Source organism: Anomaloglossus baeobatrachus, chromosome 4 (assembly GCF_048569485.1).
Source record: "Anomaloglossus baeobatrachus isolate aAnoBae1 chromosome 4, aAnoBae1.hap1, whole genome shotgun sequence".
Lineage (NCBI taxonomy): Eukaryota > Metazoa > Chordata > Amphibia > Anura > Aromobatidae > Anomaloglossus > Anomaloglossus baeobatrachus.
This window is the reverse complement of record NC_134356.1, coordinates 367,976,820-368,003,210: the sequence shown is the minus strand read 5'-3', so window position 1 is coordinate 368,003,210 and position 26,391 is coordinate 367,976,820. Positions and strand designations below refer to the sequence as shown.

Genomic DNA, 26,391 nt, shown 5'->3' with positions numbered 1-26,391 from the left:
AAATCTAAACTGTAAACTGTAGTCATCCTACTGTATCATTACTATTTGTCCGCTATTAGTACACAATACTTCTAATATTAGTACCTTAATTAAATTAGCCAGAAAATGGGATATTCTGGTGCTGGGTTCCAGGACGGAACAGCTGTAATCTAAGGCCATTTGTACACATTGTGTTTTTTACAGATTTGTCACAAAACCTGCCGAAAACTGGGTTAGTAATTGGGGTGTCCGAAAGACACCTCTCCATTACTAACACCAGGGCTTGATGTCAGCTGGCATCAACCCCAAAAACCCTTGCCCTGATTGCCCGGGCAATCGAGAAGAGCTGCAGTTGGTAAGGGCCACAACGCACTAGAGCAATCTGGAAGAGCCAAGTCGAAGTTCCAGAATTGGAGCATCTTGTGATTCGCCACTTCTGGGGCAGCTGCAGGCTGGTATTTTTAGGCTGGGAAGGGCCCAATAACCATGGACCTTCCCAGCTTGATAATATCAGCTTGCAGCTGTCTGCCTTGCCATTGCTAGTTACAAAAATCAGGTCGGGAGGACATCTTTTGTGGTGGCTTTGCTGCTGGTGTTTTAAATTCCATACATCTTGTGGCTTCCAAGCGGAACTGGTCACTACTTTCAGTCACTTCACTGCTTTTGAAGTGTGAAACAGTTAAAAGTAATTTTGACATTATTTTGCTTATGTTAATTTTATTTGGTATTTTTCAGCTCCTTTTTCAGGCGGGTTCCAGACATAAAAATGGTTGACAAAGACATTGTGTGCTTAGAAAAGTTTAGGGTTATCTACCTTTTGTGGATAATTTTTTTTTCTCTCTTAAATGCATGCATTTGGGGCTAAAAATCATTTGTGCAATTGGGTTTAATTAAAAATTTTGCACTATTTGCCTCCTATAGCCGCTGTATTACACTGTCTATTGCTGGCTGCAGAATGAGTTAACCTGGTGATACAATACCTATATTGTCACAGATATATCGGGAACATAATTTTGTGGCACTTACTATTTTATCGCTATGACAGGTTCTTCTTCTGCCCTTGTTACTGCAGCTGCACAGATCTACATTCCAAAAAATGTCTGCTGGTGGAGGAGCATGTGACCACACCTGTCCAATAGACAGATGAACAAGATATTTACCGTTTTCTGCTGACAGTGTAGTACAATGGTTATAGGAGGCAAACGGTGTAAAATTTTCAATGAAACTCAGTTGCAAAAATTATTTTTAGCACAAATTGCATTCATTTAAGTAAGAAAAAAAAATTGCCCCTCAATGATGGAGAACCCCTTTAAGTAAGAACAAGCCCTTTGCAAATGTAGTTTACTGAAAATTGGCAGCATCCCCAGGATCTGGCTACTGAAAATGCCAGTGATGTTCTGGTATAACATAGTGAAAAGAGTCGGGTAGAATAGTTGCTGCCATACTTTGCTACAAGGAAGAAAAATGGTAATTTGCTATTCCTATACTCGCTCTGCCGTCAGCTGAGAGGAGCCAGCTGGTAGCACCGACTCACTGAGCTTGTGTGACATTACATGGACAGTCTGGGAGAGTAGGATAAAATGAGGGTTTATGAAAAATGATGTTATTGCAAGAACATCTAGAAGTGAAGCTTGGACTCTTCCCCTGTAGGAGTAACATCTCATTTATCTATTATAGGTGGGCAATGGCTGAAGGTTACGGAGCATGCCTAATAAACCAGCCTCAGCTCGTCAGTGATATGGTGAAACAAGTGCGCAGCCAAGTTAGGAATGAAGGGTTTTCTGTCTCGATTAAAATAAGGTTGGTTTCATACATATAATTTATTAGTAGAATTACCTGGATTCACGCTGGTCTGTTCTGTTAAACTGTGTGCGGATAAAAACGTAATTTACTATTGATATGAAGCCAACCTATATGAGCAATTAGTCACAAAAATGTAACATAGTGGTGTCACAAAGAGATTTCGGTTCCAAATCTGGTGCTGATCCAGTCATTTTATATATATACTAGCTGTACTACCCGGCTTCTCCCGGGTTAATAACTGTTGTTAACAAAATAGAATGTATGAGCATTCCTGGGATAGAATGTATAAATAGAATGTATTAACGCCCGGGATAGTAACTGTCTCTCTGTTTCTCTCCCATTCTCTGTCTGTCTCCCCCTCTGTATATATCTCTCTGTCTCCCTCTCTATCTCCCTGTCTGTCTGTCTCATTTCCTGTCTGTCTCTGACTGTCTCTGTCTCTCTCCCCATCTGTCTCAATCTCTTTCCCTGTCTATCTATCTATGTCACTTTCCCTGTCTGTCCCTCTCTTTCCCTGTCCCTCTCTTTCCCTGTCCCTCTCTTTCCCTGTCCCTCTCTTTCCCTGTCCCTCTCTTTCCCTGTCCCTCTCTTTCCCTGTCCCTCTCTTTCCCTGTCCCTCTCTTTCCCTGTCCCTCTCTTTCCCTGTCCCTCTCTTTCCCTGTCCCTCTCTTTCCCTGTCCCTCTCTTTCCCTGTCCCTCTCTTTCCCTGTCCCTCTCTTTCCCTGTCCCTCTCTTTCCCTGTCCCTCTCTTTCCCTGTCCCTCTCTTTCCCTGTCCCTCTCTTTCCCTGTCCCTCTCTTTCCCTGTCCCTCTCTTTCCCTGTCCCTCTCTTTCCCTCTCTCTCCCTGTCTGTCTCTTTCCCTGTGTCTGTCTCTTACCCTGTCTGTCTCTTCCCCTCTCTTTCCCTGTCTGTCTGTTTCCCTGTGTCTGTCTCTATCTCTTTTTCTGTGTCTGTCTCTTTGTGTCTGTCTCTTACCCTGTCTGTGTCTGCCTCTTTCCCTGTCTGTGTCTGTCACTTTCCCTGGCTGCATTGTGACACGCCAACATTCCATATAAGGGCGTGGCTGCGCATTCTTCTGAAGTTCTGGCTGCACTGTGGCTCCCAGCTCCATTCGCTTTAATGGAGGCAGGGTTTTTTTGGTAAATAACTGTAAAGCGTGGGGTTAAAATTTCCCCTCAAAACATAGCCTATGACGCTCTCGGGGTCCAGCAGTGTGAGTGTGCAAAATTTTGTGGCTGTACCTGCGACGGTGCAGATGCCAATCCCGGACATACACACACATACATACATACATACACACACACACACATTCAGCTTTATATATTAGATGTATGTGTGTAGATATATATACATACATATATATGTGTGTGTGTGTGTGTGTCCGCTAAAGGAATCCGCACCGTCGCATTTACAATCACGAAATTTTGCACAGATGCCCCATGTTACTAAGGGAACGTCATAGACTATGTTTTGACCGGAAAATTTAACTCCGCGCTTGACAGTTACTCTCCAAAAATCCTGCCTCCATTAAAGTGAATGGAGCTGCGAGCTAAAGGTTATTAATAGTACAGCTGTGAATGGTTGTTATTGGAACAAAGAACATTCATAGTATAACAAGCTTATGTTTTAAGTGATATGATATCGGTCGAGAAGGATAGAGACAGACAAAGAGACAGGCACAGAAAGAGACAGGCACAGACACACAGGGAAAGAGACAGGCACAGACAGACGGGGAATGAGACAGAGAGACAGACAGACACAGAGAGAGAGACTGATACAGAGACAGACAGACACGGAGACATAGACACAGACAGACAGGGAAAGAGACAGACAGACAGAGACTGGCAAAGAAACAGAAAGTTACTATCCCGGGCAACGCCTGGGTACTACAGCTAGTATATATATACGGAAAGGTGTTGAGAAGTAGTTGGCTTGAGCATTGCTAGTAGACAAATATAAATCCTGCTGCTATGGAAAGAAGTATTAACTGTGTGAAATGCACGTGCTAAGCTTTAAGTATCTTAATACATTACTCCAGCGTTTGTTTTCTTTATCGTTCCTATGGGAGACCCAGACAACGGGTGTATAGCTTCTGCCTCCGGAGAACACACAAAGTACTACACTCAAAAGTGTAGCTCCTCCCTCTGAGCCTATACACCCCCTGGAGAACCAGATCTAGCCAGTTTATCGCTTTGTGTTCAGGAGGCATACATCCACACATGCATTCTCATCTGATTTTTCATTTTTGGAAAGAGTTTGAAGAAAAGCGGGTCCAAGCCTGGACCCCCGGCATGTCCCTTCTCACCCCACTGTGTCGGCGGTGCTGTTGATTCCAAGGCTGGAGCCTTACATGCCGTGCTCCTTCACCATCCCTCCTGGGCTCTGGCTTGAAGTGGGAGCCAGCACGGTTCTCCATGCTTAGCAGGAGACCGGTCTCCATCCGCAGCCTTTCAGGATCCTGCTGGACCGGAGCACTCATCCCCAGGGACTTGGAACTCTGCGTCTCAGCAAGCTAAGTACCTGAGACGTTTATATTTGGGGGTCCCTGTACTTTATTGTTGTGGGAGAGTGTGCTGAGTGAGTTTTATGACATTTCCGGCGAGTTCTCTGGCTGTCGCCTGAGAACCGCGGCGAGGGTGCCTGCGCGCCGGCCGCACCGCTGAAATTTAGGCCCCGGCTTCGCCGGAGGCCTACTTTTGGTTTCACTGCCCTCGCATGTCATTCATGCAGAGGGACAGCGCGGCTCCGCCCAGCGGCCGTTCTGCATAGGGGAGAGACACTCCTCACTGAGTACATGTCTCCTCCCCTGTAAGTCTCTATGGTCCTCCAGATCCCGCTCCCAGAGTAAGCCCCGCCCCCTCTCTTCGCTCCGGCGGCCATTTTCTCAGCGTTTTTCCCTGCGATCAGCACTGGTCTGCAGCATCCCTGCTGAGGTGCTTGGGGGTCCGGGCTTCGGGATCTGGAGGGCACACAAACCGCTCCAGCGGTCTGGTAAGCCACAACCTCTGGTTGTGGACCTTTGTATATACTCTCTGGGGGTCATTCTGGCAGAGCCCCCACTCCAGCAGCATGTCTCACACGAGGAGCAAGGCTCCAAAGCTGTATTCAGTATGCACTGCATGTAAGCTCCTACTGTCTGAACCGAGCACCTATCCACATTGTGATGCCTGCTCTAACCTGACGATGCCTCAGCCTGGAATCGCACCCCCAGTGGTCTCTCCGGCTGCTCCGGCTCCTGTGGCTGAACCCCCGGCTTGGGTACAATCCTTATCTAGGTCTATCTCCCAATCTTTTGCCGACTCCATGGGACAGCTTTCCAGGACTTTGCTGAACATGCATCAGCCCCCTTCACAGGGTGCCTCTGCTGCTAGGGCTCTCTCAGGAACGGAGCTCACAGAGGATTCATCATCTGGTCCCAGACCCCGTCCTCCTAAGAGGAGACGCAGGGCTCACTCTCCTTCCTCGTCCCGCGGCTCTGTGTCAGAAGCTGACTCGCAGGACGAGGAGGATGCCTTTACAGGGGGCTCGGAGGCTAACTCCATGTGCCCCATTGATCTGTCCGAAAGTGACTCAGATGTTCGTGATTTGATTGCGTCCATTAATTCTGTACTGGATCTCAATTCGCCAGTATCAGAGGAACAACCCTCTCTGGCAGAAAAGCACCAGTTTACCTCGCCTAAGAGAACAAAGAGTGTGTTCTTTAACCACTCCAGTTTTCAGGCCGCTGTGACCAAGCCTAGGGCCTGTCCTGACAAACGCTTCCCAAAGCGTGGTTCTGATGACCGTTTTCCCTTTCCACCTGAGGTGGTCAAGGAGTGGGCTCATTCACCAAAGGTAGACCCTCCGGTGTCTAGGCTATCAGCCCGGACCGTTGTGTCAGTGGCTGATGGCACCTCTCTTAAGGATTCCACTGACCGCCAAGTTGACCTTCTGGACAAATCTGTATTTGAGGCGGCAGGGGCCTCGTTCTCCCCGACTTTTGCAGCAGTGTGGGCTCTCAAAGCCATCTCTGCTTCTCTAGAGGAGATGCATTCCCTCGCCAGGGAATCTGTGCCCGAAATGGTTACCTTAACTTCCCAAGCTTCAACTTTTTCATCCTATGCCATGTCTGCCATGCTGGAAGCTTCTCACCGCACTGCGGTGGCTTCGGCTAATTCCCTCGCTATCCGCAGGATCTTGTGGCTTCGAGAGTGGAAGGCAGATGCTTCTTCTAAGAAGTACCTTGCTGGGCTCCCTTTTACTGGGTCCCGGCTGTTCGGAGAACAGCTGGATGAAATTATTAAGGAAGCTACTGGCGGGAAGAGTACTTCCATGCCACAGACCAAAGCCAGGAAACCTGCCCAGGGTAGGAATCAGTCGAGGTTTCGCTCCTTTCGTTCCTCCAACTGGTCGTCCTCTAAGCCCTCGGCCTCGTCCACTAACTCAGCCAAGGACCAAAAATCCAACTGGCGCACAAAAGCGCGTCCACAGAAGACCGCAGGAGCTGCTGCTACTAAGGCAGCCTCCTCTTGACTATCTGTCCGCGCCAGCAACGTCCTTAGTCGGTGGCAGGCTCTCCCACTTTGGCGACGCGTGGTTTCAACACGTCTCCGATCAGTGGGTGCGGGATATCATCTCCCACGGCTACAGGATAGAATTCTCTTCCAGCCCGCCAGACAGATTTTTTCTGTCAACTCCCCCCTGCTCCAAGGCCGCCGCCTTCTCTCAGGCCGTGGCATCCTTGCAGGCCAACGGAGTAATTGTACCGGTTCCCGCCCGGGAACGGTTCAGAGGTTTCTACTCAAATCTCTTCCTAGTCCCCAAAAAGGACGGTTCCTTCCGGCCCATCCTGGATCTCAAGCTTCTCAACAAGCATGTTCAGGTGCGGCATTTTCGCATGGAGTCTCTGCGGTCAGTCATTGCCTCAATGACCCAAGGGGATTTCCTGGCATCCATCGACATCAGAGATGCCTATCTGCATGTGCCAATTGCAGTTTCACACCAGCGTTGGCTACGTTTTGCAATCGGAGAGGAACATTTCCAATTCGTGGCTCTTCCCTTCGGGTTAGCCACGGCCCCTCGGGTATTCACCAAGGTCATGGCAGCAGTGGTTGCGGTTCTGCACCTTCAGGGGTTGGCAGTGATTCCTTACCTGGACGACCTTCTAGTCAAGGCTTCCTCCAGCGCAGACTGTCAGCGGAGTGTCTCGCTCACTCTCGCCACTCTAGCCCAATTCGGGTGGCTTGTCAATCTACCCAAATCAACTCTGACTCCGACCCAGAGGCTCACGTACCTCGGGATGCAGTTCGAGACTCTGCCGGCACTTGTGAAGTTGCCCTTAATCAAACAGCAGTCCCTTCAATTGGCGGTGCGCTTTCTGCTGAGGCCCCGCCGTTATTCCATCAGGCACCTGATGCAGGTGCTGGGTCAGATGGTGGCGTCAATGGAGGCTGTTCCCTTTGCCTAGTTCCATCTGCGTCCTCTGCAGCTGGACATTCTCCGCTGTTGGGACAAGCGGCCTTCCTCCTTGCACAGGTTAGTGGCTCTGTCGTCACAGACCAGGAGCTCTCTTCAGTGGTGGCTTCGGCCCCTCTCTCTGTCTCAGGGACGCTCCTTCCTGGCCCCGTCCTGGGTGATCCTCACCACGGATGCCAGTCTATCCGGCTGGGGGGCGGTATATCTCCACCACCGAGCACAGGGCACTTGGACTCCGTCCGAGTCAGTCCTCTCGATCAATGTGCTGGAAACCAGAGCCGTGCTTCTGGCTCTCCTAGCTTTTCACCACCTATTGGCGGGCAAGCACATCCGAGTCCAGTCAGACAACGCGACAGCGGCTGCCTACATCAATCACCAAGGCGGGACACGCAGCCGCCTGGCAATGTTGGAGGTACAACGCATCCTTCAATGGGCGGAGGACTCCAAGTCCACCATATCCGCAGTCCACATCCCAGGCGTGGAAAACTGGGAGGCAGATTATCTCAGCCGTCAAACCGTGGACAGTGGCGAGTGGTCCCTGCATCCGGCAGTGTTTCAGTCAATCTGCCGCACGTGGGGCACTCCGGACGTGGACCTAATGGCATCCCGTCACAACAACAAGGTTCCGGTTTACGTGGCTCGCTCCCACGATCCTCAGGCATTCGCCGCGGACGCTCTGGTTCAAGACTGGTCCCAGTTTCGTCTGTCCTACGTGTTTCCCCCTCTAGCTCTCTTGCCCAGAGTTCTGCGCAAGATCAGAATGGAGGGCCGTCGAGTCATCCTCATTGCTCCGGACTGGCCCAGGCGAGCTTGGTATCCAGACCTGCTCCATCTGTCCGTAGAGGTGCCGTGGCATCTTCCGGACCGTCCAGACCTTCTCTCACAAGGTCCGTTTTTCCGCCAGAATTCTGCGGCTCTCAGATTGACGGCGTGGCTCTTGAGTCATGGATCTTGACGGCTTCTGGTATCCCCCCTGAAGTCATCTCCACTATGACTCGGGCCCGTAAGTCTTCCTCTGCCAAGATCTATCACAGGACTTGGAAAATTTTCCTGTCCTGGTGCCGCTCTTCCGGCCATCCTCCTTGGCCTTTTTCCTTGCCGACCCTTCTGTCCTTTCTACAGTCCGGTCTGCAGCTGGGACTGTCCCTCAACTCTCTCAAGGGACAGGTCTCGGCTCTGTCAGTACTGTTCCAGCGGCGTATCGCCCGGCTGGCTCAGATCCGCACCTTCATGCAAGGCGCCTCTCACATCATTCCGCCTTACCGGCGGCCCTTGGATCCCTGGGACCTCAATTTGGTTCTCACGGTTTTGCAGAAACCCCCCTTTGAGCCTCTTAGGGAGGTTTCTTTGTTTCGTCTTTCACAGAAAGTAGTCTTTCTAGTGGCCATAACTTCCCTCAGGAGAGTCTCTGATTTGGTGGCGCTCTCTTCGGAGTCACCTTTTCTTCAGCGCTCTATTGGGAGACCCAGACGATTGGGGTATAGCTACTGCCTCCGGAGGCCACACAAAGCAACTACACCAAAAAGTGTAAGGCCCCTCCCCTTCTGGCTATACCCCCCCCGTGGTATCACGGGTTCTCCAGTTTTCAAGCTTTGTGCGAAGGAGGTCAGACATCCATGCATAGCTCCACAGATTTTAGTCAGCAGCAGCTGCTGACTATGTCGGATGGAAGAAAAGAGGGCCCATATAGGGCCCCCAGCATGCTCCCTTCTCACCCGTGGATGGTGTTGTAAGGTTGAGGTACCTATTGCTGGTACAGAGGCTGGAGCCCCACATGCTGTTTTCCTTCCACATCCCCTGATAGGGCTCTGTGGAAGTGGGATCCTGCCGGCCTCAAAGCTCTGACGCCGGGCTCCATCCACAGATCCATAGCACCTGATGGATACGGAGCAGGAGTACAATCAGGGACATGGCCCTGCATCATACAGGTACTCTGTGTCCCCGGCAGGCACAGACACACTCCGGGCTGGCTGGGCGTTGTAGTGCGCCGGGGACCGTAACGCTTGAGTTGGTGTTCCTGCAGTTTACTGGGGGACTTTTGTGTTGTGTGAACGCAGCGCCGACCCCCACTGGACCGGCGGCGCTGCTGTGACTTGTAGTGCGCCGGGGACACGCCGACCGCGCTTTTACGGCGGCGGCGTTTATAAATTTAGTCCCCGGCTTTTTGCGGCCTAGCTCCGCTTCGTTCCCGCCCCCACCCTGTCAATCAGGGTAGAGGAGGGACGCTGTTTCGCAGCAGCGACGGAGGCTGGAGCCTGATTTACATGCTCCAGCCCTCTCACTAGGCACAGAGGGAAGCAGGCTTCCCGCTCTTAGCCAGGAACGCCCAGGGCCCGCCCCCCCTCCTCTCCCAGGACGCCGGCAGCCATTACATGCAGTCTGGCTGGAGGAAGGACGCAAGGCTCTGGGAGACCTGGACTAGGGGGCTTTTGGCGACCACACACCCGCTCTTAAGCGGGCGGTAAGCGGCATTTCAGCTGGCCCCTCTAGTGCCTCAGTGTGTATTGGTGTACTGTGTCACCAGATATATATATTTATTTATTTCTTGCACTGTGAGGTCGCTTCCTGGCTGGATACCCCAGATCGCTCTGAGGACGCAGCAACATGTCATCCACAAAACGCAAGGCCGCCAAGGCTAGGGCTGTGTACACTGCGTGTGCTGCATGTGGGGCTGCTCTACCAGCAGGCTCCAATGACCCCCATTGTGTGCAATGCTCAGATCCGGTGCTGCTTCGCCAGCCGGAGTCCGGAGAGGTAGTGACCCAGGCTGAGACGCTTGTAAGTCCTGCCCCGGTGTCAGGGACGGACTTTGCAGTTTTTGCTGATAGAATGTCTGTGACTATGACAAAAATCCTTGAAACTTTGCAATCCATGCCTGGGGCTCAGTCTATGGACACGGCGAGGTCTCTGTCCTCTAATCCCCCTCAGTTGGAACTAATTCAGACTGCAAGGGGGTCCCCGGCTTCACAGGCTGAGTATTATGACTCAGATGATAGCCCCAGCCACCCTAAGCGAGCTCGCTGGGAAAGACCCTCAACGTCATCACACTGCTCAGGGTCTCAGCGCAATCAGTCTCCCTGTGATGCGTCTGAAGAGAGTGATCAGGAGTCTAATCCTGGAACCCCTCTCAATCTCGATGCCCCGGATGGGGACGCCATGGTAAACGATCTTATCTCAGCCATCAATAGACTGTTAGATATTTCTCCCCCAGCCCCTTCAGCAGAAGAGGCAGCGGCAGAGCAGGAGAAGTTTCGTTTCCTCTATCCCAAGCGTAAATTGAGTGCTTTGTTGGACCACTCTGACTTCAGAGAATCAATCCAGAAGCACGACGCTCATCCAGAAAGGCGTTTCTCTAAACGTTCTAGGGATACACGTTATCCTTTCCCCCCTGACGTGGTCAAGCGCTGGACCCAGTGTCCAAAGGTTGACCCCCCGATTTCCAAACTTGCAGCTAGATCCATAGTTGCAGTGGAGGATGGCGCTTCACTTAAAGATGCCAATGACAGACAGATGGACCTTTGGTTAAAATCTGTCTATGAAGCTATCGGCGCGTCGTTTGCTCCAGCATTCGCAGCCGTATGGGCACTCCAAGCTATTTCAGCTGGTTTAGCAAAAGTGGATGCTATCATGCATCCAGCGGTGCCGCAAGTGGCGTCCCTTACCTCGCAGATGTCTGCGTTTGCGTCCTACGCTATCAATGCGGTCCTAGAATCTACCAGCCGCACCTCAATGGCGTCCGCCAATTCGGTAGTTTTGCGCAGAGCCTTGTGGTTAAAGGACTGGAAAGCAGATGCTGGTTCCAAAAAATGTTTAACCAGCTTGCCATTATCTAGAGATAGACTGTTTGGCGAGCCATTAGCTGACATCATTAAACAGTCCAAGGGTAAAGACTCTTCCTTACCCCAGCCCAGACCAAGCAAACCTCAGCAGAAAAAGTGGCAGCAGAAGTTTCAGTCCTTTCGAGGTTCGGGCAAGACACAATTCTCCTCGTCCAAAGGGACTCAGAGGACGCAAAGAATCTCAGATTCCTGGCGGACTCACGCACGCCCCAAGAAAGCAAATGGAGGAACCGCTTCCAAAGCGGCTACCTCATGACTTCCAGCCCCCTCCCTCCGCATCTCCGGTCGGGGGCAGGCTCTCCCGCTTTTACGACATTTGGATGTCTCAGGTCAAAGACCGGTGGGTGACAGACATTTTGTCTCGCGGGTACAGAATCGAGTTCAGTTCTCGTCCTCCAGCTCGGTTCTTCAGAACCTCCCCACATCCAGACCGAGCAGATGCCCTGCTGCAGGCGGTGGGCTCCCTAAGAGCGGAAGGAGTAGTGGTTCCTGTACCGCCTCAGGAACAAGGGCGAGGGTTTTATTCCAATCTCTTTGTGGTTCCAAAAAAGGACGGCTCGTTCCGTCCTGTTCTGGACCTAAAACTGCTCAACAAACATGTGCACGCCAGGCGGTTCCGAATGGAAACTCTCCGTTCTGTCATTGCCTCAATGTCTCAAGGAGACTTCCTTGCCTCAATAGACATCAAAGATGCTTATCTCCACGTGCCAATTGCTACAGAACATCAACGTTTTCTACGTTTTGTGATAGGAAACGACCATCTGCAGTTCGTAGCTCTGCCATTCGGTCTGGCGACAGCCCCACGGGTCTTCACCAAGGTCATGGCGGCGGTGGTAGCAGTCTTGCACTCTCAGGGACACTCGGTGATCCCTTATCTAGACGATCTACTTGTCAAGGCACCCTCTCAAGAGGCATGCCAACTCAGTCTACATGCTACGCTAGAGACTCTACAGACTTTCGGATGGATCATCAACTTTCCAAAGTCAAATCTGTCACCGACACAGTCACTAACGTATCTTGGCATGGAGTTCCATACTCGAGCAGCGAGAGTGAAGCTTCCGCTGAACAAGCAGCGGTCCCTACAGACAGGGGTGCAATCTCTTCTTCAGGGCCAGTCGCACTCCTTACGGCGCCTCATGCACTTCCTCGGGAAGATGGTGGCAGCCATGGAAGCAGTTCCCTTTGCGCAGTTTCATCTGCGCCCACTTCAATGCGACATCCTCCGCCAATGGGACGGGAAGTCAACGTCCCTCGACAGGAAAGTCTCTCTTTCCCAGACGGCCAAGGACTCTCTACAATGGTGGCTCCTTCCCACCTCATTGTCTCAGGGAAGATCCTTCCTACCCCCATCCTGGGCAGTAGTCACGACAGATGCGAGTCTGTCAGGGTGGGGAGCAGTGTTTCTCCACCACAGGGCTCAGGGGACGTGGACTCCGCAGGAGTCCACCCTGCAGATCAATGTTCTGGAAATCAGGGCAGTGTATCTTGCCCTACTAGCATTCCAACAGTGGCTGGAAGGAAAGCAGATCCGAATCCAGTCGGACAACTCCACAGCGGTGGCATACATCAACCACCAAGGAGGGACGCGCAGTCGGCAAGCCTTCCAAGAAGTCCGGCGCATTCTAATGTGGGTGGAGGACACAGCATCCACCATATCCGCGGTTCACATCCCGGGCGTAGAAAACTGGGAAGCAGACTTCCTCAGTCGCCAGGGCATGGACGCAGGGGAATGGTCCCTTCACCCGGACGTGTTTCAGGAAATCTGTCGCCGCTGGGGAGTGCCGGACGTCGACCTAATGGCGTCCCGGCACAACAACAAAGTCCCGGCATTCATGGCGAGGTCGCGCGATCAAAGAGCTCTGGCGGCAGACGCCTTGGTTCAAGATTGGTCGCAGTTCCAGCTCCCATACGTCTTCCCACCTCTGGCACTCTTGCCCAGAGTGTTACGCAAGATCAGATCCGATTGCAGCCGCGTCTTACTCGTCGCACCAGACTGGCCGAGGAGATCGTGGTATCCGGATCTGTGGCATCTCACGGTCGGCCGACCGTGGTCACTGCCAGACCGACCAGACTTACTGTCCCAAGGGCCGTTTTTCCATCAGAATTCTGCGGCCCTGAACCTGACTGTGTGGCCATTGAGTCCTGGATCCTAGCGTCCGCAGGATTATCTCAAGGAGTCGTAGCCACAATGAGACAAGCTAGGAAGTCAACGTCTGCTAAGATCTACCACAGAACGTGGAAGATTTTCTTATCCTGGTGCTCTGCACAGAGAGTATCCCCTTGGCCATTTGCATTGCCCATTTTTCTTTCCTTCCTGCAATCGGGGTTGGAAAAGGGCTTGTCGCTCAGCTCCCTTAAAGGGCAAGTCTCGGCACTATCTGTGTTTTTTCAGAAGCGTCTAGCACGTCTTCCTAAGGTGCGCACGTTCCTACAGGGGGTCTGTCATATTGTGCCCCCGTACAAGCGGCCGTTAGATCCATGGGATCTTAACAGAGTACTAGTTGCTCTGCAAAAGCCGCCCTTCGAGCCTCTGAAGGACGTTTCCTTTTCTCGTCTGTCACAGAAAGTGGCGTTTCTTGTTGCGATCACATCGCTTCGACGAGTGTCTGAGCTGGCAGCTCTGTCATCCAAAGCTCCCTTCCTGGTGTTCCACCAGGACAAGGTAGTGCTGCGCCCCATTCCGGAGTTTCTCCCTAAGGTCGTATCCTCGTTTCATCTTAATCAGGATATATCTTTGCCTTCTTTTTGTCCTCATCCGGTTCACCGGTATGAGAAGGACTTACGTTTGCTAGATCTGGTGAGAGCACTCAGAATCTACATTTCTCGCACGGCGTCCATCCGCCGTTCCGATGCACTTTTTGTCCTTGTCGCTGGCCAGCGCAAGGGGTCGCAGGCTTCTAAAGCCACCCTTGCTCGATGGATCAAAGAACCAATTCTGGAAGCCTACCGTTCTGCTGGGCTTCCGGTTCCTTCAGGGCTGAAAGCCCACTCAACCAGAGCCGTGGGTGCGTCCTGGGCATTACGACACCAGGCTTCGGCTCAACAGGTGTGCCAGGCAGCTACCTGGTCGAGTCTGCACACTTTCACCAAACATTATCAGGTGCATACCTATGCTTCGGCGGATGCCAGCTTAGGTAGAAGAGTCCTGCAGGCGGCAGTGACATCCCCGTAGGGGAGGGCTGTTTTGCAGCTCTAACATGAGGTATTTCTTTACCCACCCAGGGACAGCTTTTGGACGTCCCAATCGTCTGGGTCTCCCAATAGAGCGCTGAAGAAGAAGGGAATTTTGTTACTTACCGTAAATTCCTTTTCTTCTAGCTCTTATTGGGAGACCCAGCACCCGCCCTGTTGTCCTTCGGGATTCTTTTGTTGTTTGCGGGTACACATGTTGTTCATGTTGAACGGTTTTTCAGTTCTCCGACGTTATTCGGAGTTAATTTGTTTAAACCAGTTATTGGCTTCCTCCTTCTTGCTTTGGCACTAAAACTGGAGAACCCGTGATACCACGGGGGGGGTATAGCCAGAAGGGGAGGGGCCTTACACTTTTTGGTGTAGTTGCTTTGTGTGGCCTCCGGAGGCAGTAGCTATACCCCAATCGTCTGGGTCTCCCAATAAGAGCTAGAAGAAAAGGAATTTACGGTAAGTAACAAAATTCCCTTCTTTTGGTTTTTCATCAAGACAAGGTGGTTCTCCGTCCGACTCCGGACTTTCTTCCTAAGGTGGTCTCTCCTTTCCACCTTAACCAGGACATTACCCTACCTTCCTTTTGTCCGGCTCCTGTTCATCGCTTTGAAAAAGCGTTGCATACTCTGGATCTGGTGCGTGCTCTCCGGATCTATGTGTCTCGCACCGCTGTTCTTAGGCGGTGCACCTTTCTTTTTGTGCTAACCACAGGTCGGCGTAAGGGCCTCTCTGCTTCTAAGCCGACCTTAGCCCGTTGGATTAGGTCGACCATTTCGGATGCCTACCAGAGTACTCAGGTGCCTCCCCCGCCGGGGATCAAAGCACACTCGACCAGAGCTGTCGGTGCCTCTTGGGCTTTCGGGCACCAGGCTACGGCTCAGCAAGTCTGTCAGGCTGCCACTTGGACTAGCCTGCATACCTTTTCAAAGCACTACCAAGTGCATGCTCATGCTTCGGCAGATGCGAGCTTGGGCAGACGCATCCTTCAGGCGGCTGTCGCCCATTTGTGAAGTTAGGCTCCGCCTACTTCTTAGTTTTTCTGTTTATTCCCACCCATGGACTGCTTTGAGACGTCCCATTGTCTGGGTCTCCCATAGGAACGATAAAGAAAAAGAGAATTTTGTTTACTTACCGTAAATTCTTTTTCTTATAGTTCCGTAATGGGAGACCCAGCACCCTCCCTGTTGCCTGTTGGCAATTTTCTTGTTCCGCGTGTTATCACCGGCTGTTGTCGTGGACAGAGTCTCCGGTTGTTCCGGTTCTTGCTTTGTTTTTACTTGTGGGTGGCTATTCTCCTTCAGCTTTTGCACTAAACTGGCTAGATCTGGTTCTCCAGGGGGTGTATAGGCTCAGAGGGAGGAGCTACACTTTTGAGTGTAGTACTTTGTGTGTCCTCCGGAGGCAGAAGCTATACACCCGTTGTCTGGGTCTCCCATTACGTAACTATAAGAAAAAGAATTTACGGTAAGTAAACAAAATTCTCTTTTTTATTGCACGACTGGAGTGGTGCTTCTAAGTCCCTGCCCCCGTCTCATACTCACCTGCTGCCATCTTTGTTTCTTTTTAGCGTCACTGCAGTCGGTCTCCAGTGATATGTGATCTGTAGGCAGCTCCAGTGTTTCATGGAGCACGCCAGAGGTCTCAACATAATGTTAGTCTATGAGAGCCTCGCTCTGGCTTTCATAGAATCGTATTGAGACTTTGACGTAACTTCTGACTTCCAGTCAGTTATAAGTTACTGTCACAAGATAGCACAGCGGGACCGGAGCAGCGTTGGTAAAAGGTGAAGCTGCCGGAGGTGACAGGGAATTTAGGTTTCACGTGCCACTTCAGCGCTGAAAAAAAACCCCGCTGCTGCAGTGATGCTTTAAAGGGAACCTGTCACCAGTTTTGGGGCCTATAAGCTGCGGCCACCACCAGTGGGCTCTTATATACAGCATTATAACATGCTGTAAATAAGAGCCGAGGCCAGAAGTATAACATAAAAATCACTTTATAATACTCACCTAAACGGTCGCTGCGGTGCAGACTGGTCAGATGGGCGTCTTCGTTCTCCGGTGCTGGCACCTTCTCTTTCAGCCATCTTTGTCGTCCTTCTTCTGAAGTCGGGGTGCATGACGCGTCCGAAGTCATTATCCTGAATAATATTACTTTTTTGCAGTTCCTGGTTCCGGGCAATGTTTCTGCTGTATTTTCTATCATGTTTCACACAGTTAATGCATCTTAGAATATAACGTGGTGAATCCAATGCTACTCTTCACTGTACACAGACAAGTGCAGGCCATTCAGCAAGTGATACATGAACAAAAAGAAAATTATTGGTTCAGAAAAAATAACTTTGATGTTGCCAATGTCACTCATTGTGATTTGTGTCATTTTAGAATTCATGCAGACATTGCAAGAACTGTTGACGTATGTCGGAAAGCAGAGGCTGCCGGTGTCTCCTGGATCACTGTGCATGGGAGACTGTGTGAAGAAAGGCATCAACCTGTGCATTATGACGCCATAAAAGTCATTAAGGACAGCTTATCCATACCTGTTGTGGCCAATGGAGACATCAAGAGTTTAAAAGAATCCGAGAGTATTCATCAGATAACTGGAGCAGATGGTAAATTGCTGCCAAATGTATTATTTTATCTGTAGAAGAATAGCATTTATGGCAGCGAAATCATCACATGGTTAACTACTTTTGGACCTCCCATGGACTTTAAATGTCCGTGTGGTCTGCGTTCTACTTTTACTGACAATCTAAAAGGTCATTGTATAGTAGATCGATATTCTGTATGCAATCATTCAGCTGCGGCAATGGTTAGCCGGCTGTCAGAAACTGCTGAGCTCCGCATAGAGAAGGCACAGATGGTTTATTACCATTTTTGTCTGATCTATCGCTTTATACACAGCACTTACAAAGCGCTGTGTAAACCGTAATAGGAAGTGCTAAAGGCGCTTTTTCATCGAGATTTAGCAGCCATGTAATCGTTGGGACTAAATAATGAGCAGAAGTTTCTGGGTCCTATGAAATTCAGTCATCTCTGCTGTGCAGCCAGGAGGCTCCATTTTCACTGTAACTGGGGCTAATATACTAGCCCCAGTTACAAGGAAAATCATATCTAAAAAATAAAAGGATTTAAATGTTGAAATGACTCCCATAGGGCTTTTATGACATTATGGATGGAATGGGCCCCATAGATGAAATAAATGACAAATTAAAAAATAAATAAGTAAAAACCATTTTGGCCACTGATAATGCAAACTGCTTCTACTAGCTCTGCCAATGTTGAAAAAATAAAACTTCCCAGACGTGTAAAAATAGTTATGGGAAGAGGAACAAATTTTAAAATGTGTTTTAGTGGTCCTTTGTGGTAATAAAAAAAAAAAAAAGAAAAACCGACATGTATTTCCTTTATTTCCTCAATGATCTCGCTCCAAATTTTTTAAAGAACAGAGAATGACAATACCCAAAAAATTAAGCCACTTGTACTATAAGAAAAAAATGCAAAAACTATTTAAAGTAATTTGTCAACAGATTTTTGCTACCTCATTTGAGAACAGCGTAATGAGACCCTGATTCCAATATTGTGCACTTAGTTTACTAGATGAAGCATTTGTGACAGAGTTCTTAGATGTAAAATGTAGCAGAGCTGAGAAAGCTTTCTGTGTATATAAGGCGCCGCTCACATCAGCAGTATTTTGCCGCAGGGCGGGATTCAGTACAAATGCGTTTCAGCTCAATTCTCCTCAAATGGAGTAGTGGTGGGATGCGGTTGTGTGCCTCACACTCGGCCGCATCTTTCCGCGATTCCATTGGAGGTGAATTGAACTTAAACGCATTTGTACCGCATCCGGCCCTGCGGCAAAATACTGCTGATGTGAGCTGCGCCTTAGTACACCGTGGAGAAGGAGTGGTCTGTCTAGCAGGCATGTGAGCTCTAGTTCTGGCAATGATAATCTACTGGTGATAAAACAATCATTAAAAGTAAAGAACAGCACACAGCCTGATAAGTGATACATCACTGATGTGTGTGCTCAGCTGCTATCACTAGCTGTTTTCAGATTACATAGCAAAAACCTGTGGATTTATGTTAAATATCTGAACAAGTTTTTACAGCTCATTAAACCATGTTTGAAAAAAAAAAAAAACTAAAATGTGTCTTGTCAGAAAGTAGCGTAAGTGTCCCAGTCCTGCACTGGTTAAAGTATATGTCCACAATTAATAATATGGAGGAATCCAAAAAGTTGGTTAACAGAAAAAAAGTTCCTAAAGCTTACAAATTTATTAAATATGCTTTAAAAATGCAAAATATATATATATATATAAATATGTACAGGGGAACCTTGGATTATGGGATTACGGGCATAATTGGTTCCGGAAGTGTGCTCTTAAACCAAGTTACTCTTATATCACAAACCCAATTCCATAACCCAAAAATAATTACAGTAATAGAAAATAATGTACAGTATTCATATAAAATTATTACAGTATACTAAATACTGTACAGTAAAAAAAAATATAAAACAAATTAAACTGCACATTAGCTTCCAATACAATTGTTGGTGTGCAGGAGATACAATCCAAGCAATGTGCTGTACTGGTTATCAATAAGAAAGTACAATACTGTATCCACAAATGCAAATTGATAGACATGCTGCGGGTCTGAGCATGGTGAAAGGACAGAACCGGAAGTGGGCACGGTGAGTATTTGCTCTTCTTGCAAAACATTGCTCTTAAACCAAGTTACAAATTTGTAAAAAGCTTTCCTTGTCTTGCAAAACGCTCTCAAACCAAGTTACTCTTAATCCAAGGTCCCACTGTGTATATAAATATATATTTCTTCATCGTTCCGTAATGGGAAACCCAGACCATGGGGTGTATAGCTTCTGCCTCCGGAGGACACACAAAGTACTACACTCAAAAGTGTAGCTCCTCCCTCTGAGCCTATACACCCCCTGGATAACCAAATCTAGCCAGTTCAATGCTTTGTGTTCAGGAGGCACACATCCACACATGCATTCTCATCTGATTTTCATTTTTGGAAAGAGTTTGAAGAAAAGCGGGTCCAAGCCTGGACTCCCGGCATGTCCCTTCTCACCCCACTGTGTCGGCGGTGTTGTTAAGGTTGATTTCAAGGCTGGAGCCTTACATGCCGCGCTCCTTCACCATCCCTCGGGCTCTGGCTTGAAGTGGGAGCCAGCACGGTTCTCCCTGCCTTGCAGGAGACCGGTCTCCATCCGCAGCCCTTTCAGGATCCTGCCGGACGGAGCACTCATCTCTCAGGGACCTGGCCCTGCGTCTCACAAGCTAAGTATCTGAGACGTTATTATCGGGGGTCCCTTGTACTTTATTGTTGGGGAGAGTGTGCTGTGTATCTATTGTGACATTTCTGGCCGGTTCTCTGGTTTTCACCTGAGAACCGCGCCGATGGTGCCTGCTCGCCGGCCGCATCGTTAAATTTAGGCCCCGGCTTCGCCTGAGGCCTAGTTTCGTTTTCACTGCCCCTGCATGCCAATCATGCAGAGGGACAGTGCGGCTCCGCCCAGCGGCCGTTCGACACAGGGGAGGATTACTCCTCTCTGAGGTAATATTCCCTCCCCTGTATATCTCCTTGGCCCTCCGGATCCCGCTCTTAGAGTAGGCCCCGCCCCCTCTCCTCGCTCCGGCGCCATTTTATCAGCGTTCTTATGCATGTCTGCATAAACCAAATAAACCACATTGTGACAGCGATCGGCGCTGGCCATCTCCCTGGGGGTCCGGGCTGTGGGATCTGGAGGGCACAGAGATGTCCCAATGTCTAACGGTCTGGCAAGCCACAACCTCTGGTTGTGGACCTGCTTATATACTCTGCGTATATACTCTGCTGGGGGTCATTCTGGCTCAGAGCCCCCACTTCAGCAGCATGTCTCACACGAGGAGCAAGGCTGCAAGGCTGTACTTAATATGCACTGCATGTAGGCTCGTACTGCCTGTACTGAGCACATAACCACATTGTGATGCCTGCTCTAACATGGTGGTGCCTCAGCCTGGAGGCTCATCCCCAGTGGTCCCTCCGGCTGCTCCGGCTCCGGTGGCTGAACCCCCGGCTTGGGTAGAATCCCTCTCTCCAGGGGACAGATGTCCCGGACACTGCTGAGCATGCATCAGCCCCCTTCTAAGGGCGCTTCTGCTGCTACGGCTCGCTCAGCAAAGCTCACAGAGGATTCTTCATCTGGCTCAGACCCCGTCCTCCTAAAATGGAGACGCAGGGTCCCCCCTCCTTCCTCGTCCCGCGGCTCTGATTCACGAGCTGACTCGCAGGACAAGGAGGATGCCTTTACTGGGGGCTCGGACGCTACCTCCATGTGCCCCATTGATCTGTCCGAAAGTGACGCAGATGCTAGTGATTTGATTGCGTCCATTAATTTTGTACTGGACCTCAATCCGCCTGTATCAGGGGAGCTCCCCTCTCTGGCAGAAAAGCATCAGTATACCTTGCCTAAGAGAACAAGGAGTGTGTTCCTTAACCACTCCAGTTTTCAGGCCACTGTGACCAAGCCCAGAGCCTGTCCTGACAGACGCTTCCCAAAGCGTGGTTCTGATGACCGTTTTCCGTTTCCACCAGAGGTGGTCAAGGTGTGGGCTCATTCACCAAAGGTAGAACCTCTCTCAGTGGCTGATGGCAACTCTCTTAAGGATTCCACTGACCGCCATCTGTATATGAGGCGGCAGGGGCCTCGTTCTCCCCATCTTTTGCAACAGTGTGGGCTTTCAAAGCCATCTCTGCTTCTCTAGAGGAGATGCATTCCCTCATCAGGGACTCTATGCCCGAGATGGTTGCCTTAACTTCCAGGCTTCAGCCTTTTTCATCCTATGCCATGTCTGCCATGCTGGAGGCTCCGCACTGCGGTGGCTTCGGCCAATTCTCTCGCTATCCGCAGGATCTTGTGGCTTCGAGAGTGGAAGGCAGACGCTTCTTCAAAGAAGTACCTTGCTGGGCTCCCATTTGCTGGGCCCAGGCTATTTGGTGAACAACTGGATGAAATTATTCAGGAAGCTACTGGCGGGAAGAGTACTTCCATGCCACAAACCAAAACCTGTCCAGGGCAGGAACCAGTCGAGGTTTCGTTCCTTTCGTTCCTCCAACTGGTCGTCCTCTAAGCCCTCGGCCTCGTCCTCTAACTCAGCCAAGGACCAAAAACCCAACTGGCGCACGAAGCCGCGTCCTCAGAAGACCGCAGGAGCTGCTGCCACTAAGGCAGCCTCCTCTTGACTATCTGGCCCCGCCAGCAACGTCCTTGGTCGGTGGCAGGCTCTCCCACTTGGCGACGTGTGGTTTCAACACGTCTCCGATCAGTGGGTGCGGGATATCATCTCCCACGGCTACAGGATAGAATTCTATCCAGCCCGCCAAACAGATTTTTTTCTGTCAACTCCCCCCTGCTCCAAGGCCGCCGCCTTCTCACAGGCCGTGGCATCCTTGCAGGCCAACGGAGTAATTGTACCGGTTCCCGCCTGGGAACGGTTTAGAGGTTTCTACTCAAATCTCTTCCTAGTCCCCGAAAAGGACGGTTCCTTCTGGCCCATCCTGGATCTCAAGCTTCTCAACAAGCATGTTCAGGTGCGGCATTTTCGCATGGAGTCTCTGTGATCAGTCATTGCCTCAATGACCCAAGGAGATTTCCTAGCATCCATCGACATCAAAGATGCCTATCTGCATGTGCCAATTGCAGTTTCACACCACCTGTTGGGACAAGCGGACTTCCTCCTTGCACAGATTAGTGGCTCTGTCGCCACAGACCAGGGGCTCCCTTCAGTGGTGGCTTCGGCTCCTCTCTCTTCAGGGACGCTCCTTCCTGGCCCCGTCCTGGGTGATCCTCACCACGGATGCCAGTCTATCCGGCTGGGGAGCAGTATATCTCCTCCACAGAGCGCAGGGCACTTGGACTCCGTCCGAATCAGCCCTCTCGATCAATGTGCTGGAAATCAGAGCTGTCCTTCTAGCTCTCTTAGCCTTTCACCACCTGTTGGCGGGCAAGCACATTCGAGTCCAGTCAGACAACGCGACAGCAGTTGCCTACGTCAACCACCAGGGCGGGACACTCAGCCGCCTGGCAATGTTGGAGGCTCAACGCATCCTTCAGTAGACGGAGGACTCCAAGTCCACCATATCCGCAGTCCACATCCCAGGCGTGGAAAACTGGGAGGCAGATTATCTCAGCCGTCATACCGTGGACAGCGGCGAGTGGGCTCTGCATTCGGCAGTGTTTCGGTCAATCTGCCGCAAGTGGGGCACTCCGGAAGTGGATCTTCGCTCCCACGATCCTCAGGCCTTTGCAGCGGACGCGCTGGTTCAAGTTTGGTCCCAGTTTCGTCTGTCTTACGTGTTTCCCCCTCTAGTTCTTGCCCAGAGTCCTGCGCAAGATCAGTATGGAGGGCCGTCGGGTCATTCTCATTGCTCCAGGCTGGCCCAGGCGAGCTTGGTACCCAGACCTGCTCCATCTGTCCGTAGAGGTGCCGTGGCATCTCCCGGACCGTCCAGACCTTCTCTCTCAGGGTCCGTTTTTCCGCCAGAATTCTGCGGCTCTCAGATTGACGGCGTGGTTCTTGAGTCCTGGATCTTGCCGACTTCTGGTATCCCTCCTGAAGTCATCTCCACTATGACTCGGGCTCGGAAGTATTTCTTGGCCAAGATCTATCACAGGACCTGGAGAATTTTCCTGTCCTGGTGTCGCTCTTCCGACCATGTTTCTTGGCTTTTTTTCCTTGCCGACCCTCCTGTCCTTTCTACAGTCCGGTCTACAGCTAGGACTATCCCTCAAGGGACAGGTCTCGGCTCTCTCAGGGTTGTTCCAGCGGCGTATCGTCCGGCTGGCTCAGGTGCGCTCCTTCATGCAGGGCGCATCCCACATCATTCCGCCTTACCGGCGGCCTTTGGATCCCTGGGACCTTAATCTGGTCCTCATGGCTTTCCAGAAACCCCCCTTTGAGCCTCTTAGGGAGGTTTCTTTGTCTCGTCTTTCACAGAAAGTGGTCTTTCTAGTGGCCATAACTTCCCTCAGGAGAGTCTCTGATTTGGCTGCGCTCTCTTCGGAGTCACCTTTTTTGTTTTTTCACCAAGACAAGGTAGTTCTCCGTCCGACCCCGGACTTTCTTCCTAAGGTGGTCTCTCCCTTCCACCTTAACCAGGATATTTCCTTGCCTTCCTTCTGTCCGGCCCCTGTTCATCGCTTTGAGAAAGCGCTGCATACTCTAGATCTGGTGCGTGCTCTCCGGATTTATGTGGCTCGCACCGCTGCGCTTAGGCGGTGCACCTCTCTTTTTGTGCTAACCACAGGGCGGCGCAAGGGTCTCTCTGCTTCTAAGCCGACCTTGGCCCGTTGGATTAGATCGACCATTTCGGACGCCTACCAGAGTACTCAGGTGCCTCCCCCGCCGGGGATCAAAGCACACTCGACCAGAGCTGTCGGTGCCTCTTGGGCTTTCAGGCACCAGGCTACGGCTCAGCAGGTCTGTCAGGCTGCCACTTGGACTAGCCTGCATACCTTTTCGAAGCACTACCAAGTGCATGCTCATGCTTCGGCAGATGCGAGCTTGGGCAGACGCACCCTTCAGGCGGCTGTCGCCCATTTGTGAAGTTAGGTTTCGCCTACTTCTCAGTTTTCTGTTTATTCCCACCCATGGACTGCTTTGAGACGTCCCATGGTCTGGGTCTCCCATAGGAACGATGAAGAAAAAGAGAATTTTGTTTATATATATATATATATATATATATATATATATATATATATATATATATATATATATATATATATATATCATACACAAATTTACTATTGTTATATTATGTGAATATTGGTAAACATAATATCCCAAGTGTTAGGCAGATATAGTAGATATAGCATAGGAAGCATAGATCACACTCTACACAGTGAGTTTAGCCTGGGCTCTTTTCACCATTGTGGAGGTATGTGTTATACTTGTGAATCATGTTTAGTTTGTTAGAATAACCTCACCGATTTTCTATTTTCAGGTGTGATGGCTGCTAGGGGTCTTTTGGCAAACCCAGCCATGTTTGCAGGCTATGAGGAGACGCCTATGGCGTGTATTCAGGACTGGGTTGACATCGCCCTGGAACATGGAACCCCATTCACGTGTTTTCATCATCACCTCATGTACATGATGGAGAGGATTACCTCAAAGCAAGAGAAGAGGGTCTTTAATGTCCTGTCTAGCACATCTGCGGTGTTAGATTACTTGAGAGACTCCTATGGAGTCTGATGTCCCATTAGGCTCAATTCTGTTCTATTGGGAGCCTTTGTCACCAATTCTGACAGCTATGATGGCAGCAGTGCTTTTCTTGCCTTCCGAGCAGTGGACTGTATGACCCGACCCATTGTAAGTCAGATGGGGTTATCGAGGCCTTGTAGTTTCTGTTGTACTAAGGACCTGGCACAGATTTGTGGCTTCCATTATAAATTAAGGCTAGAACGCATATTGCAACTGGTTCTATTTACTAAAATTAGTTCACCATTGTTTTTTTAACTCAATTAAAGGGGATTTTATATGTGTATCATCTATAATGGTGGGACCTTTACCATTCATGAGAACAACCCATATGTTCCCTGTGTGACAAGAGCAGTAATGAGTACGCACATCTTTGGGACTGAAGGGGCACCAATTCTTCATCAATCCTAAAGAAATGACAAGAGCAGTGGATACATATGTGGACTCCCGCTCCATTCACAAAGGGACATCGGGACTGCTGGTCTTGTGAATAGTGAGATCCCATCAGTCAGACCCCAATGATCAGACATTTCTAGCCTATTCTTGTGGATATGTGTAATTAGTGTAAGAGTAACTTTAAAAGTCGAGGTGCACATAGTTTAGCTCCCATGGAGCTACAGCTGTAATTATGTTTATTATTAACAGTCTCTATATGGACCCTTGAGAATAGAAATATTAATGCAGCCATGTTCTGAGTTTTTCTTTGCTTTAATTTGGTTTCATATACTTTAATGCTTAAAGGGAATCTGTTATCAGGGTTTTGCCACCTAATCTGAGAGCAGCATAACATAGGTGCAGAGATCCTGATTCCAGCAATTTGTCACTTATTGGGCTGCTTAGTGTAGTTTTGATAAAATCACAGTTTAATCAGCAGTAGTTATCATTAGAGGACTACTTGGCTGCTGCAGGTAGTCCAGCATATTCATGAGCTCTGTATAACTGCTATATCTGCAGCAGAGAAAACACTGATTTTATCAAAATGACAGTAAACCGCTCAGTAAATGACACATCACTGGAATCAGGTGACAGATTCCCTTTAATGTTTTTTTCTGTCTAAAGGTATGTTTCTTATAATCTTGACCTTTTTCAAATCATCCTCAAGAACTATGTATTATGGATTTTATTTTTTCTTTACCATAAACCATTTATTGTAATGTTAAGAATGTATGCCCTTCTCGCTCTTCATATTTCTTCATTCATAGCCAAAGGATCTCATATCTATATTTTGTAACTTCTTACTACACATATGTCTTATATCAATCAGTCCATTTTTATTTTAACATTGTTTTTAATAATTATTTTCCTTGTAATAAAAAATTTTTTGTATTACATTTTTTCTTTCATTTGATTCCTAAATGAGTGTGGGATAGCTTTTTTTGTTTGCACAACATTCACTTTTCTTTGCACGCCACTAGGGGGCTACCATGACTTGCTTTATTACTGTCTTTCACTTACCGGTACATTTTTGTTTGGTTTAAAGTTAGTTTTGGCTTTGAAATAAAAAAAAAACAAAAAAACAAAAACATAGAAAATAATACATTGTCACGTTTATCAGAAAGATTCACTCCCTAGTTATTAGTAGAGATGAATACAGCATTGTGTAATGACAGTGATTAACTATTAGTTGTGGTCCATTTTAACAAAAAACCTTAGTAAATAAACATGTTTGGAAACAATATTATACAAACCAAATCCATATGGCACATTGTGAGCAAGAAAAGCTGCCTGGTGACTGTGACACCCAGAAACAGCTATCATCATGGACCACTCCATAAGGACGTATAAACAACAGAAAGAGGGAGTAATTTAGATCAATAAAATATATAAAGTTTATTAGTTTATAATTAAAAGATCATAAACAACCCAATTAAACAT

General features: G+C 49.4%; 1 protein-coding gene across 1 annotated transcript in view; it reads left to right on the top strand.

The window, feature by feature from the left end:
- DUS4L (dihydrouridine synthase 4 like) overlaps positions 1–25,804 on the top strand; it is a 43,394-nt gene extending 17,590 nt beyond the window's left edge. The window contains exons 3-5 of the mRNA XM_075343477.1: positions 1,657–1,779; positions 16,640–16,866; positions 24,263–25,804. Of these exons, the coding sequence (XP_075199592.1) occupies positions 1,657–1,779; positions 16,640–16,866; positions 24,263–24,510 (598 nt within the window). The 3' untranslated portion in view covers positions 24,511–25,804. The remainder of the gene's footprint in view (positions 1–1,656; positions 1,780–16,639; positions 16,867–24,262) is intronic.
- Positions 25,805–26,391: the final 587 nt, after the last annotated feature.